The 14412-nt window shown below is 37.4% G+C and overlaps 1 protein-coding gene across 12 annotated transcripts in view; it reads left to right on the forward strand.

Annotated features, from left to right (window-relative positions):
* BPTF (bromodomain PHD finger transcription factor) overlaps positions 1-14412 on the forward strand; it is a 52800-nt gene that overhangs the window by 19819 nt on the left and 18569 nt on the right. For 7 of the 12 annotated variants that reach the window (XM_061377392.1, XM_061377389.1, XM_061377396.1 and 4 more), the window contains exons 4-17: positions 469-669; positions 1204-1392; positions 3706-3879; positions 3992-4167; positions 5022-5377; positions 5668-5799; positions 6354-6483; positions 7153-7288; positions 8348-8569; positions 8864-11237; positions 11421-11545; positions 11784-11912; positions 12197-12347; positions 13142-13265. In XM_061377392.1, coding sequence (XP_061233376.1) covers positions 469-669; positions 1204-1392; positions 3706-3879; positions 3992-4167; positions 5022-5377; positions 5668-5799; positions 6354-6483; positions 7153-7288; positions 8348-8569; positions 8864-11237; positions 11421-11545; positions 11784-11912; positions 12197-12347; positions 13142-13265 — 4619 coding nt within the window. The remainder of the gene's footprint in view (positions 1-468; positions 670-1203; positions 1393-3705; positions 3880-3991; positions 4168-5021; positions 5378-5667; positions 5800-6353; positions 6484-7152; positions 7289-8347; positions 8570-8863; positions 11238-11420; positions 11546-11783; positions 11913-12196; positions 12348-13141; positions 13266-14412) is intronic. The other 5 variants (XM_061377394.1, XM_061377398.1, XM_061377399.1 and 2 more) reach the window with 3 other exon arrangements.

A 14412-nucleotide genomic window follows, 5' to 3' on the forward strand; every position in this document is an offset into this window, starting at 1 on the left:
TATGTATATATAAATCTCTTCATAACCACTTTACAATCCTATGGGAGTTGGAGTAGGAACAGTGTTAGAGCTCCAGTATTTACTACAATATTATGGAAAGCGTGGAAGCGTGTGTATCTGCTCTGCACTTCTTCACCAACTTAATTTATATACCTTGAGGCAATAAATAAATAGCAATATAAATTTGTGAAGGTCTGAACTTTGTTTTTAGGGAAGAGATGAAGATTAGATGTTCAGGTTTAAAATTGGATGTAAGTCATCACTATATAAATGCATTAACTCTGAGGAATGAATTATTAAATCTGTGGAACTGTTTCTTCTAAGTGTGGGGAAAAAAGTGGCAGGAAGATGGATGCTATCTTTTGTCTCATTGAAAAGAAGCAGCATTTATGTCATATTATTTCTGCTCTGTGGCTCTGTAGGTGGTGGTTCCTTTGTTTATTGATGACAATATACTTTCTATTGTAGATGAAATTTTGGACATTATCAGAGCAAGAAAAGGAGAAATAGTGGAAGATAAAACTACAGCAGATGATGAAGCAGAAAAGGCCAAAAGTGATGTCGATAATGACCAGACAGATGCTGAGAGAAGCAAGGAAGAATCTGGAGACCAAGATAAAAATGAGGAGACGCCCACTGAGCAAGATGCAGAAAAAGTGAAAACAGAAGGTAAAGCAACTGCCTGTGCTTTAACAACTTCATTGAAGTGAATCTTTAGTTGAGACCCTCGCATTTCTTTAAGTATTAATGTGAACTGAGAGGTGAGGGGAATGATTCTCTAAGTTACTTTGTAAGTAATAGATTATTTGTCAGTTCTTTTGGGTTGTATATTGTAATTGGTTTTCTTGTTAAGTAATTTCACCAGTCTTCCTACTTTTCAACATACTGCTGGCTTGTAGATACAGGAAGCTTGAGGTACAGGTGACACTTGCACGTTGTGATCAGCATGTTTGTGGTAGGCAATATTACATCATTTTTGACATTATTTTCTGCATCAGAACTGGTTTGTTCTTTGATTTTGAGACAATACTGTCTCATAGAAGAAGGGAGGACAAAAAAAAAGAAGGAGAAAGCTCAATGTTTTTCAGCTTTATCAAACAGACAAACCAAGCTGCTGAAGTTGCTTTCTATGGATGATGCCAAATGACATCCTAAGACATACTAAAGAATATCCCTAAAGTTTTGTTGTGCATTTTACTATAGAGGCAACAGTCGTTGGGGATAAAAGTAACTCTGTGACATCAAGCACTGATGACAACAACACAAATCCTTCTGCAGGAGAGACTAGTTGCTCTGAAGGGAAGAACGCAATGGGGTGTCAGTCAGAAACCCTTGAGAGCAACAACGTGGCAGAGAAGAAGGTGGCATCAGAGCTCCCTCAGGAACTCTCAGGTACAGAAGGCACTGTTACCAATGCCTCTGTAATTTGGGGAATCTGTTAAGTTTTTCTCTCTGATTTGTCCACTAAAACCATTCACAGCGTATATCACCCATGCTGTTTGCTTGCAGTGCCATCCTTTACTGCTACGTTGTCATTAACATTCCAAAGTTAATTTTCTTGCAACTAGTGCTTGAAATTTGTGGTCCTCTGTGACATTAGCATTTGTTTCCATGCCTTCCAAAGATGACTATGGCTAAGCTTTTTATGTTCTATTTTCTGTAGATTTTATTTTTCCATATTGATCCATAATGATTTTTAGCATCCTATCAAGTTGATTTCAAATTCTAATTTGCTGCTGGCTTGTTTATTATTTTAACCTCTCATTTACTGTATGAATTACTAACAAATGAAGCATTTTCATTCAAGTGAATAAAGCATTGCACAGAAATGTCAAGGTCGAAGTTGTCATGCTAGGAATTTTAAACAGATGTCAGAATCATAAGCATAGGGGCTCTTGTGTTTTAATGTGTCTTGTTCTACCATGTCAGCGATTCAAAAATAGTAATATACACTATTTAGTAATATTCTAAAAATCACCAAACTTTTGATTTAGAAATAAATGGGACTTAACTGCATAAGATATCAATGTACTGTTTTAGAATTATAACAAATACATTATAATCCTATAATGTTATCATTCTATAATATCTGTGATGTAGTGATGCTCAGTGTGTTATGTTTCAGAACACAGTAGTAAAGGCTTCCTCTCCTACAGAAATACATCTCCATTCACATACAGATCACAGTTCTTGAACTTGCAAATGTAAATGCATCCAAACCTTGTCATTAACTTTGTTCAAAGGAGGAGATAGTGAATGTTAAGATTAATCCACAATCTGGAAGCTTCATAATACACTTTTTTAATAGATTCCTAGTGCATGGGACAGTAAGCATACATTTTAGATACTTGGCTAAATATATCTCTGTTCTCATATGGTTTTTATTCCATTTTAAAGTTAAAATAACTGCGTAAGGGTTTAATGGAAAAGTTATGTATCCTATAGCTTTGTTCCAGACACGTTCATGGGTTAGTATTTTGTTTTAATGTTTCACTTGTATATTTATCATTATTTCTTTATTATACTTCCACAAGTACTTTTCTCATTCCAAAGCTTCTAGCTTATTTTAAAATGAACGGGCTTTCGGTTTTGGTAGGAAAGTGTATGTGTGTGGAGAAGGTTCTCATTTATGTCTGATTTACCATGTTCATAGTGATAATTCTGTTCCTGTGATGAAATTTCCATTTGAGACTGTCGTTTCAGACGCAGGGAGGGATACTGAACCAGTATCAGTGAGGTAGCTACCCCCAGAGGGGGAGAACTGAAGTAAAATGCAAAGCTACACGAGAATGTCACTTGTCTGTCACCACCTTATTAAATGTAATTTGAGCATTAGTCTTTTATTAAAAGTCTAGATGGGTGCTTCCACTCTCTTCCAGACAACATGCACCACAAATGGTTCCATTTTTTCTCTTAGTTGGAAGGGAAATGGGCTGAACAGTGGTGCATGCAGGTTTGGGATCTTCTAAGAACCCCAGCATACTTTACCGTGTGGTCTTTCTGCTAGGAGTGAGTGTTTCACAAAAGGGAAGTTTTGTTCTGTCACCTTTCTTAAAATCAACAGTGTGAGGTGGCAATGATGTCCATAGCTGTGAAGACAGACAGTAACAAGGACAACTGAGGCCCAAGAACCCATTTGTTTTACTGAGCTTGAAGCAACACTTAGATGGATCAGATTGTAAGAAAGAGGCTGATCTGATGTTTGCAGAGTTTAGATGCAGAGTAGTGCCAGTTGACCTGAAATCTGTTGGATTCCTCAGAATTACTGTGCTAAGGAAGAGACAGTCAAAGTCTTGGTGGAAAACTGGAGGTCAACTGAAAGGTGTAAGCTAAAGAGCAAGAGAATAAGTTAAAGCTGCAGGAAGACCAGATTTCATGAAATCTGCATTCTGAAAGCAAAGCAGACTCTCAGCAGAGAGTTCTCTGTGTGTGCATCTATAGGAAAAAAATTGTCTCCTAGTTAAAACATATTCATACTTCATGTAAATATGAATTTCAGCCCTTCAGAGCCATAGAAGTTGAAACTGCTTGAAGATATTTTCATGGATACAGTGCTCTGGAGGGAATTAATATTTTATAGGTGTTTCCCTCCAGTCCAGCAAAACACGTTCATCTGGCCTTTATTTGATGAAAAATTCAAAACACAAAAAGATTCCCTTGATCTAATTTAAAAGAAGAGCTGAAAATGAAGTTGTTCTCTTGTAGAAGAAACTGGTCAGATGATCCCTAGCAACAGCAGCAGCGCGTCTGCTGCACCTCTACAGTCAGATGTTGAAAACAGCAACGGCAGTGAGCTGGGCTCTGGACAGAATGACTCCATTAGGACACCTGATGATGCTGAAAATGCAGAGAGGGGATCCCAAACTTCAGAGGACATAGGTAATAATAATAATTGTATCTGTAACTTTATGCATCTTTTTACTTTGTAATTCCCATACACAAATAGAAGACTTCCAGGTTTTGTTTTTAACAGCCTTTTTCCCTTGGGCAGGAGAGAAATCTAATGGTGAAAGAAGTGATTCTCCAGGTGCAGGAAGAGGCACACCAGGCTCGACACGAATGCTCACGAGATCACGGAATCCAGATAGCAAGCTGAGCCAGATGAAAAGCCAGCAGGTTGCTGCTGCAGCACACGAAGCAAATAAGTTGCATAAAGAAGGCAGAGAGGTTTGTGCACATCTTGAAGTATGAAAATGTTGTAGAAAACTGATATTTTAAAACTAAAAAAAGTGATTTTGGCAGACTATGAAGATGCTTAAAAAAATGTAGCAATAATAGAAAATTATTTAATCATAGGAAACATTTATCCTCCTCCTTTGTTCTTAGTTACTGTCTACAGAGGTGTGACAGTGACTCAGTGCAGTGGTAAGTTTTTTGTATGGCTGTAGGTTGTTTGTTGGGTTTTGGTGGTTTGGGTTGATTTTTTAAGTAGTTTCTCCAGGAAAGAAGTGTTTGAATGCCAGGAATTCACTGCACTTGGTTTTCTGCATAGTGGTTGGTATACTCACTTTATATTTGTTAGCTGGTTTTCCTTCTAAGTTAGTACTTAGCATATTTATTCACAGAGCTCTCAAATTTGGAACTCAGTTAATGAATCATTACACCAGTGATGTTATCCATGCCATGTTCTCAAAGACACTTGTTTGCTTAGCTGCATGTATGAATGCTATGATTTGCCAACAAGGGGTTTCACAGAAAGCTTCCTTAGTGGAGCTGTTTTCCCAAAGGTGCTTCCCCAGTAGGCGTAATTCAGGGCAACAACTTGAGTTCCTGTTTGACTTCTTGAGGAGCCTGGATGGTGTTTTTTTAATGTTAAAGTTGATCTTTGGGAATATCCAAACTCTATCCATCAGCAATGAAGTACACAGATGTAGTATATCAGATAAACAGTTACTTGCTTCTACAGACTGATGCAAAGGGGCTTTTGTTGTTTTATATATAGACAGTTGAAGCCTAAATCATAAATAAATAAATAGAAATACTTGAAACTTAACCCTTAAAATTATTCTTTGTTTCACAAGGTTATAGTGGTCAACTCTCAAGGTGAAATCTCCCGAATGAACACAAAGAAGGAAGTTGTGATGAAAGGAAATATCAACAATTATTTCAAATTAGGGCAAGAGGGGAAGTATCGTGTTTATCATAATCAGTATGCCACCAACTCATTCGCATTGAACAAGCACCAGCACAGGGAGGACCATGACAAGAGACGACATCTCTCGCATAAATTCTGCCTGACTCCTGCTGGAGAGTTCAAATGGAATGGGTCTGTACATGGGTCCAAAGTTCTTACCATTTCCACTTTGAGGCTAACTATCATTCAGCTAGAAAACAACATCCCGGCATCATTCCTTCACCCTAACTGGGCTTCCCACAGGTAAATTACTAAATGAAAATACATATTCTCTTGTTTTACTTGTATTTTGGCTAACAGAATTAATGAGCAATGGTCTTTATTAGATCGGTGATTTACAAGCACCATGCTTCAGTATGTTAAAATATAAGCTAACGTGCGTGTGTGTTGTGATGGATGGCTGAAAGGATTGCACATTTGAGTGAAGTATTACAATACAAGAGGTTTTCTCCTGCCATTAAATCTTATTAACAGAGCATGCTGTATTAGTGCATGTGTATGTTTCTGGTTTTTAATCTTTGTTTCCAATTTAGGTCTAACTGGATTAAGGCTGTTCAGATGTGCAGCAAACCTAGAGAATTTGCACTAGCGCTGGCTATATTGGAGTGTGCAATTAAACCGGTTGTCATGCTGCCAATCTGGCGAGAGTCCTTGGGGCACACTAGGTAAAATAAATAAACATCACAATATTTTTGACTCTGAGAACTTGCCTTTGTTTTACAATTACTGGTTCCTCCTAAGCCTCTAAGAGTTACAGTTCAGTTTAGTCAGTCATTCAGCACTTGGAAGTGTTTTTTCTCAACCAGAGATACTGAAAATACATGACGAGATTTTTATAGCCTCATTGCTCTTGCAAAGCCAGTTTGTTTTCTTTACCTGAGCCACAGTCCCAAAGTGATAAAGCTCTGGGAGCCTACAAGAGCAAATTTCAACACACCCAGTTCAGTGGAGTCTGTCTTTTGTCTCTCGTTGTGTCATAGCAGCACAGACAAGATATGTCTGATGTCAGACATGGTTGCAGGCAGCTGTGTTTCCTTACCGGAATAGCCAAAAAAAGTTGTGTTTCTGATGCAAGTAATGCATATAACCTGATACTGGGCATTCCTCTTAACTTCAGATGTTTACAGTTATTCAAAGAGGTAGTGTATGCTGCTGTTTGACTTCTTTTATTTGCTTGTAAGATCCTGTCCTTCAATGCACTTCAATCTATATGTATTAGATTACGCAGAATGACAGCAATAGAAAGAGAAGAAAAGGAGAAAGTGAAAAAAAAAGAGAGAAAACAAGAAGAAGAAGAAACAATGCAGCAAGCTACGTGGGTGAAATACACATTTCCTGTCAAGCATCAGGTGAGGTTTTCTTTTGTGTGAGGAACAAACAAAATACAGGCATTGTTGATTACTTATTCTTTCTGCTTTCATTTGAAACTTAGTTTGTTATCATTGCTTTACGCCCTGCCATTAGGATAGGAACCAAACCATGTGTTCAAGCACATTATCTTCATCTGAACTAAACTTGTTATGTGTTATACTCTCAGTGACACTGCCTCAGTTGACAGATGTTTGTCTACCAAATGCAGCCTTTCCTAATGGGGGGATTCTAGATGGTTACTGGAATCTTTGTATGTCTGTCTTTGTCCAGTGCAGCCCTCCCATTCCCACCCCCAAAAAAATCTAGCTTAGCTACCTTTACTTTGGCAAGTTATATAGTATGATGGGAGCACTATAGTAGCCTCTTGGTATTCTCCTACAGTAAATATTAGATACTTTTGTTGGATGGGTTCATTCAAAACCTTGTATAACCTTTTAGCTTTTAGGTAAATAGATTCTCTCAGAGGAAATAAATATGCTTTTAGATGTTACTATGGTGGAATCAATGTAATTATCGTCAGATACTTAATTTTAGATAGCGTATTTCACAAATATACTTCAACTTGCTTTAAAAAGGCTGTAAATAAAAGGTTTTTAATAATGCAGGAAATAGCAAAATTAAAATACTATTTTAAACATATTTGACAGGTTTGGAAGCAAAAAGGAGAGGAATATAGAGTAACAGGGTATGGTGGCTGGAGCTGGATTAGTAAAACACACGTCCACAGGTTTCTGCCCAAACTGCCTGGAAATACTAATGCAAACTACAGGAAGTTGCTACCAAGTAGGTGTCTGCATTGCTTTCATAGACTCTTCTTTTTTAAGCTACATTAAATTGTTTGAATTACAAAGTTGTGTGTAATATTTGTACAGCTTTATAGAGCCTTGTGTAAATTAAAGGTACATAAAACTATGTAGATAATCACAAGCAAAAGTAACATCTAAAATATTGGGGTGTGTACATTATATAGGTACACTTATCTACACCCCATGTTGACAGAAAACTGTTAAGCAATTTTGTCTGGGAACAGTAGTTTCCTAAGGGGAAAGGAATTAATTTCTCTAGGAAATTTGAAATGCATCTTCTCGCTTTTTTGTTCCAAGAATTTATATTTAAAAAGGCAAGTTTTGTACAGTTGACTTTTAGAATACATCCTGAAATGTGCAAGTCTTATTTATAATGAATTTAACCCTAGTTTCCTTTTAAAATTTAGAAAATGGTGGCCCACCCTGTGTTAACACATCAAAATGATTTCTTTCCCCACATATTGATGTAATATTTTCCCTGTTGCTTTTCACTGGCTCAAAGACAAACTGGATGCTGCTGCTTTTAGTGTTTTCCATGATTGATAAATTGGATTTATTTTGCCTTGTGTATTGCAATAAATAGGCACTACTGTGCTAAGCACAAATTCATTTGAATACTAATGTCCATTCTGGTTTCACTGTGGAAATGAAAATTATGATAATTGTGACTTTTCAGAGCCTGAATTAATACGCTGTCAATAGACTGGGGGTTCAGAAAGTGCTATTTATTTTCCTGAAACATGGGTGGGGTTTGGGTTTGGGGTATGTGTTAGTAAGACAGGCTGAGCATAGACTCCCAAAAATCTAAGGTAAATGACACAGTTTTACCTCTGGTGGGCTTTTAGATTGTATGAGGGTTTAATTCAGTAGTGCAGTAAGCGTAATAGTGTTACCATCGTATAATTAACATTACATCTGTTTCTCAGTTTCGCTAATGATGAACGATTTGAGAGGTAAACTATAACATACATTAAAAGGTAGCAGAATAGAAAAGATATTCTGAATCATTGACCCCATTTAATTCATTTATTAATAGCAAAGAGTGAAGATGAAAAATGCAGTTTGGATAAACGAAAAGGTCCAATTAAGGTAAAACTAGAAAAAGACAGAACAAAGGATTCTCATGATCCGCAAGCAAGAGACAAAGCAGACGTTTCAGAAACGTCAGGGAAAGTGCAAGTGAAAGAAGAAAAGTCACGTCAAGAAAAAGTAAAAGTTGATACAATTTCTGAAAGCCTGGATGGTGCAAAAGACAAAGGTAATGCTATATTGAAATTATGTAAAACTATTCATTACAGCACTGCATGTGTAAAAGGATAGGGCCTCATAAATAACTATTGAAAAGCTAACATGTTTTGTCAAGACATTTAAAATGTTTCAGTTAAATGATTGCTGATTGTTCCTTGTAGTAATGTCTGAAGCTTTTGTTCCCTTTTTCTTGAACTCTATTAATATGCTAAAAGGTCCATTTATTTCTTAGTTGTTAATCTAAAAGTATAGCTTGATATTTGTTGTTAAGGGAGATCACTGATGCAGAGTTTGTTCTTCACAGTGGAAAAAGAAATCGATGGTGAAAACGATAAAGTCATCAAGGAAGAACCCATGGATGTAGATGATGTGAAAATTGAATCCCCCGTAAAAGATGAGGATAGTCATTGTAAGCTGGATATAATCAATGTCAGTGAGGGATTTCATTTAAGGACTTGCTACAAAAGGAAAGTAAAATCATCAAAATTAGATGGACTACTTGAGAGGCGAATAAAACAGTTTACACTGGAAGAAAAACAACGACTAGAAAGGATGAAACTGGAGGCTAGTGCTAAAACTGGAGGCATTCGATCTGTAAGCCCCCAGAAAAACACAGATGAGCTACAAATGAGAAAAGTAAAAGAAGGAAGCCAGTTTGACATGTCTTCCCAAAATCAAACCTATATTTCAGATAAGACCCGAACAGAAGATGCAGAACAGGACTGCTTGCCAATCAGCAGCACCTCTTGTTCCAAAACCGGTAAGCTGGATGAACCCTCTTTGCCTTTGACAAACAGGCTGTCAAAAAGAGAAGGCCAGCTACTGGATGAAGACTCACGTCAGTCCTCTGAAGGTGAAAGCTCCATTCAGAATGATAGTAAAGAAAACCCTGAACCTGTGACTGCTGATAAGTGTCAAGGACAAGAGGCTCTTGGAGAATCTGAGGGTTCCTTTGTGGATGGCTTGAAACAAACAAATGCGGAAGGCAGAGTCAAATGGGATATTTCAGAAACCAGCAAAAAACCTTTGAAACAAAACCTACCTATTACCAGAGTGACTCAGTGTGAACGTGAGGACTTGGAGCCGGTGGTAACTGAAAGCAGACGTAGAAAAGATGCTCTGGCCACCCCTGAAAAAACAGATTCAGAGGGAAATTCTGAGCAGCAGAGCAAAGACCCAGAAAGCAATTGTATGCTAAAAAGCCATATTGAACCAGCATCTTCTCAAGAAAGTGAAACGGGGGAAGAAATTACTTCAGTAAAAAGTGAAAGAAAATCTGAAAAGAAGACCATGTTGCACAAAAAATCAGTTAGTAAAGAACCATTTAAAACAGAGCTAATTTCTGAAAGAAACCTTGAAAGTCAAACGCTGGAACACATGGATGGGGTAGAAGATGATGAGGATTTGCTGAGCTCTAAACTAACTGAGGCTAATGGTCAAAAGAAAATGGAGACAAGGACCATAACCAAATACCTCGATCAGACAAATCTAAATAGTGTTACTGACAAAAAGAATAATAAAGATGAAGAAATAGAGACAGAAAAAGAAAAATCAGCATTTCAAATGAATGGAAAAGACAGCAATGTTAAAGCATTACCAAATGATGACTTCTCAGTTAAAGATACTTGTGAAACAAAGGCAGGGGGTGATACTGAACCAAAAGTTAATAATATTAATAAATCCATTCAGGAACATGAAATAAACCCATTGACTTTTAAGGAATCTTCAGTAAAACCCTTCATGAATGGTGACATCACGGTAGAGGGCACAAAGGACAAAAACAACGTGGATGCTAAGTCACGTCTGCAGGGTTCACCTGGGCTGGAATCCGGGGAGGGTCTTCAGCCACCAGATGAAGTTCCCAAGTATGTGCAGAAAACTGAAGAAAAACGTCTTTCTCCAGAGAGATCTGCTTTTGGCACTGCCTGTAAAGAAAATAACCTGAATAGTGAAACAGAATCCATGGAAACTGATGTAACTGAGGAGAAAAAAGTTACTCCGTCGCCTGTAACCTCATGTGAGGAATCTAGCTTGAGGAGTCACTTTGCTGATCAGAATGGTGTACAGACATACAAAATGGAGAATATTAATGGAGAAAGTAAAATAAAAACTGTTATTACTGAGGTGACAACCACAACATCGACTGTGTCTACAGAATCCAAAACTGTGTACAAAGTTGCAGAGACTGTAGCTTCTAATGATGAGAAAACAACAGTAGTGTCATCTACAGAAAATTGTGCCATATCCACTGTCACTACCACCACTACTGTGACCAAGCTCACCACTCCAGCTACAGACAGTAATGTTGATGTTGTTTCTGTGCAGGAGCATAGTAAAACAGTGGTTACAACAACAGTAACTGACTCACTGAGTACCCCAGAAGGCACATTGGTGACTTCCATGACTGTCAGCAAAGAATATTCTACAAAAGACAAAGTGAAGTTAATGAAATTTGCAAGACCCAAAAAAACCCGTTCTGGAACTGCCTTACCATCTTATAGAAAATTTGTTACCAAAAGCAGTAAAAAAAGCATCTTTGTTTTACCCAATGATGACTTGAAAAAGCTGGCCAGGAAAGGAGGGATCAGAGAAGTTCCCTATTTCAATTACAATGCAAAGCCTGCCTTGGATATCTGGCCATATCCATCCCCAAGGCCAACTTTTGGGATCACTTGGAGGTACGTGCTTTATATTTTTGAGGAAGAGTTTAGGATGTGATGAAATTAAGTTTTGCTATTTATTATTCAATAGTTATCTACATTGTTCAGTAATGGTAGAATGGAAAATCTTTGTCCCTTGGGTTTGGTTAGGTGTTTTGAATAGATTTTGATTTGAAAATATAATTCCTGGTCTATTGTTAGGTACCGACTTCAAACAGTGAAATCACTGGCTGGAGTGAGCCTCATGCTGCGGTTGCTGTGGGCATGTCTCAAATGGGATGATATGGCAGCAAAAGCTCCACCTGGGGGAGGAACTACACGTACAGGTATTATTTCCTCAAATGTATGACTATTTCCTTAATGCAGAAATTCTTGCTGTTAGTTTTTAATATCAGACACATTGCAAGCATTTCTGTAAAGGCTTGATGTTAGCTATGGCATCTGAATTTTGTAGTCAACAGTTTGTACTAGTTGCTCTATATTTGCCTTGATTATATTGGGTTGATTGGCGATTTAGCTTTATTTGCTTTCTCTTATTAATGCATTGGGACTAATTTGTTGTAGAAACATCTGAAACTGAAATCACGACAACAGAAATAATAAAGCGAAGAGATGTTGGTCCATATGGAATCCGGTCAGAGTACTGTATAAGAAAAATTATTTGTCCCATTGGTGTACCAGAGGCTCCAAAAGGTATGTTTGTTTATACATTTTTCTCCTTCCCATAAGCTCCTACAGAAATGAAGGTAACTGGATCTTTATGTTAATTCAGACCATTAAGGGAGCAAATACAGCTTGACATGAACTATTCATTCACCTATGGGAAACAAGTGATGCATTTAACAAACTGATCTCTCTCAAGCTGAAAAGCCTGCCTGTCTATAAAATGAGACTGAAAAAGACACTAAATCTTGGCTTACACTTTAATTTTGTTTTACTGTCAAGCTTAATGTGTGTGTTTTGACTGTTCTCTAAAGAAACTCCAACACCTCAGAGGAAGGGACTGCGATCAAGTGCACTAAGGCCAAAAAGGCCGGAAACACCCAAGCAAACGGGCCCTGTTATAATCGAAAGTTGGGTAGCAGAGGAGGAATTGGAACTATGGGAGATCAGGGCATTTGCTGAAAGGTAAACAAACTCAAATGAGCTTTTAAAGAAAGCAGTTTTAATTTGTGTGTGTATGTTAAATCAGAGTTCCTGCTGGAGAACATGAACTTGGTAGCTACAATCGGTGAAAGCGTATCTGTGTTGCATTTTCACTGCACCTTTCGTAATGGTAATCAAGCTCAAAGCTGTAAAGCTAAACTGTTTGCTGGTACCAAAACCATTTTATGCAGATCTTACTGATTTGTTACAACCAATATTAATTTACCATGGTTATGAACCAGTTACTGTCGTATGCTAAAAGGCTATTACGGTAATGCATGGAAAGGCTTTAGGCTACTTTTAGCATGACTTAAAACACTAGGTGTTTAAATACTTCTGTAATACAAAGAAAATGAATGTGTGCAAGTAAAGTAAAGGTAAATTCAGCCTGAAAATATTCAAGTCATATATGAATATTTTCAGTATTACAGGCTTAGAGTTGGAACAACATTTCAGAGTCACTTGGAAAGAATTGTTTTAGATTAATGGTATTGCATAGATTGTTTGCAATCTCAGGTGTAATTATAAATTCCAGTGTTGATTAATAGTTTCCTATAAGGTGACACAGTAGTGCAGCATCCGGATATTTAAGAGATGTTGCATATAACTTCAGTAATTTATTACAAAATACTTGTATAGCCATGGCCAGTTTTTGAATGATTTTCAGTTTTGGTGTTTGTTCTTATAAGAGCGATTAAACTGGATAAAATGAAGTCCAGTTTGAGGGTTGGATTTTATGTGGTGGTTTAACTTACTTTCGGTTGTGTCTTTGGCAGGGTGGAGAAGGAAAAGGCACAGGCAGTTGAACAACAGGCTAAGGTTAGTGAACAGAAGAAGGCAGAGGAATTCAAGGCCCAATTGGAGGCTCAACTAAAACACCAACGATTGGCTGCCCAGCAGGTGGGGGAGCTCTTGGTAGTCCCACCTGTCAGCAGCATGCATTAAAATATGGCAAACACAGTTTATCCCTTATCTTGCACCATTTTTCAAGAGATTTTGCTTCCTGTGCAAACTAAACCATCAAACAGTGCTGCTCACACTGTGTCCATCTGTTATTTTGAAATGGGGTTAAAGTGAAGATTTGCTTTGGGGTTGCCTTTGCGGGTTTTTTTTTTCCCCATCTAATTCATTACACCTTAAAAAGGTTTAGTTTGCTTCCATTTTAAAAGAAGGCTGAGAAGCACCAGTGCCCAGGTAAGGTGTTCCTGTGGTGTAATGGAAAGCTGCCTTGGTATATAGCTGACTTGGGAATACAACTGCATTCGCTTTTCATGCTTCAAATTCAATCTTTTGATTTTATCCTATCTTAAGTTGGTTGAATAAAATTGATAATTTTATGTCATTATATATAGATGTGTGTATGTATGGATAAATGTATGCAATTGGAATTAGGAAACCAAATACCATTTTGGTGTTTCACGTACATTATGAATTTTGCTTTTTTCCCACTTAGTCCATTTTCATTTCATCTTCCCTGAAGAAAATACATTGTTAATCAATAAGTACTTCTGATAGGTGGGCATTACCACAATGTAATGCTTATCAGTCACTGGAATTTAATTTAATGAATACTGAGATGATTCCAGTAGCACGGGGAATAATGCTAGATGTGTTGGAATTTGAAAAGAGCTTACTGACAGTATCCCTTCACAAAGTGGCTCTCTATATTATGTGTTCCTTCTTGACAGTTACAGCCCAGAAGGTTGGTGGGTAAGGTAAAGGATTTTGAACCTAATTTTCTTAAGCAGGCTGCAAAGTGGATTTACAGCTAAAAGAGTGATTTTTAAAATCAGTCTTAGTAGTGAAGTAGAATGATACAGTCTTCTTTCTGTAACTGGCAGGATCTCAGTGCCGGCAGCTCTGAACCTAGGAATGCTAGTAATAAACTATGTTAACAATGATGTACTGCTTACTGGCAGAGACGCAGGCTGCGTGCACACGGTCAAAGCCAAACAGATGGATATTTGTCAAAGTTTTTTAACCTTTCAGATTAATCTGAGACTACTGTTTTGTTTAACGTAAAATATGCACTGAAATTAACATAAAC

Source organism: Neopsephotus bourkii, unplaced genomic scaffold, assembly GCF_033783945.1.
Source record: "Neopsephotus bourkii isolate Nb327-2 ecotype Australia unplaced genomic scaffold, CSIRO-AGI_Nbou_v1 NB_1749, whole genome shotgun sequence".
In the NCBI taxonomy this organism is placed as follows: domain Eukaryota; kingdom Metazoa; phylum Chordata; class Aves; order Psittaciformes; family Psittacidae; genus Neopsephotus; species Neopsephotus bourkii.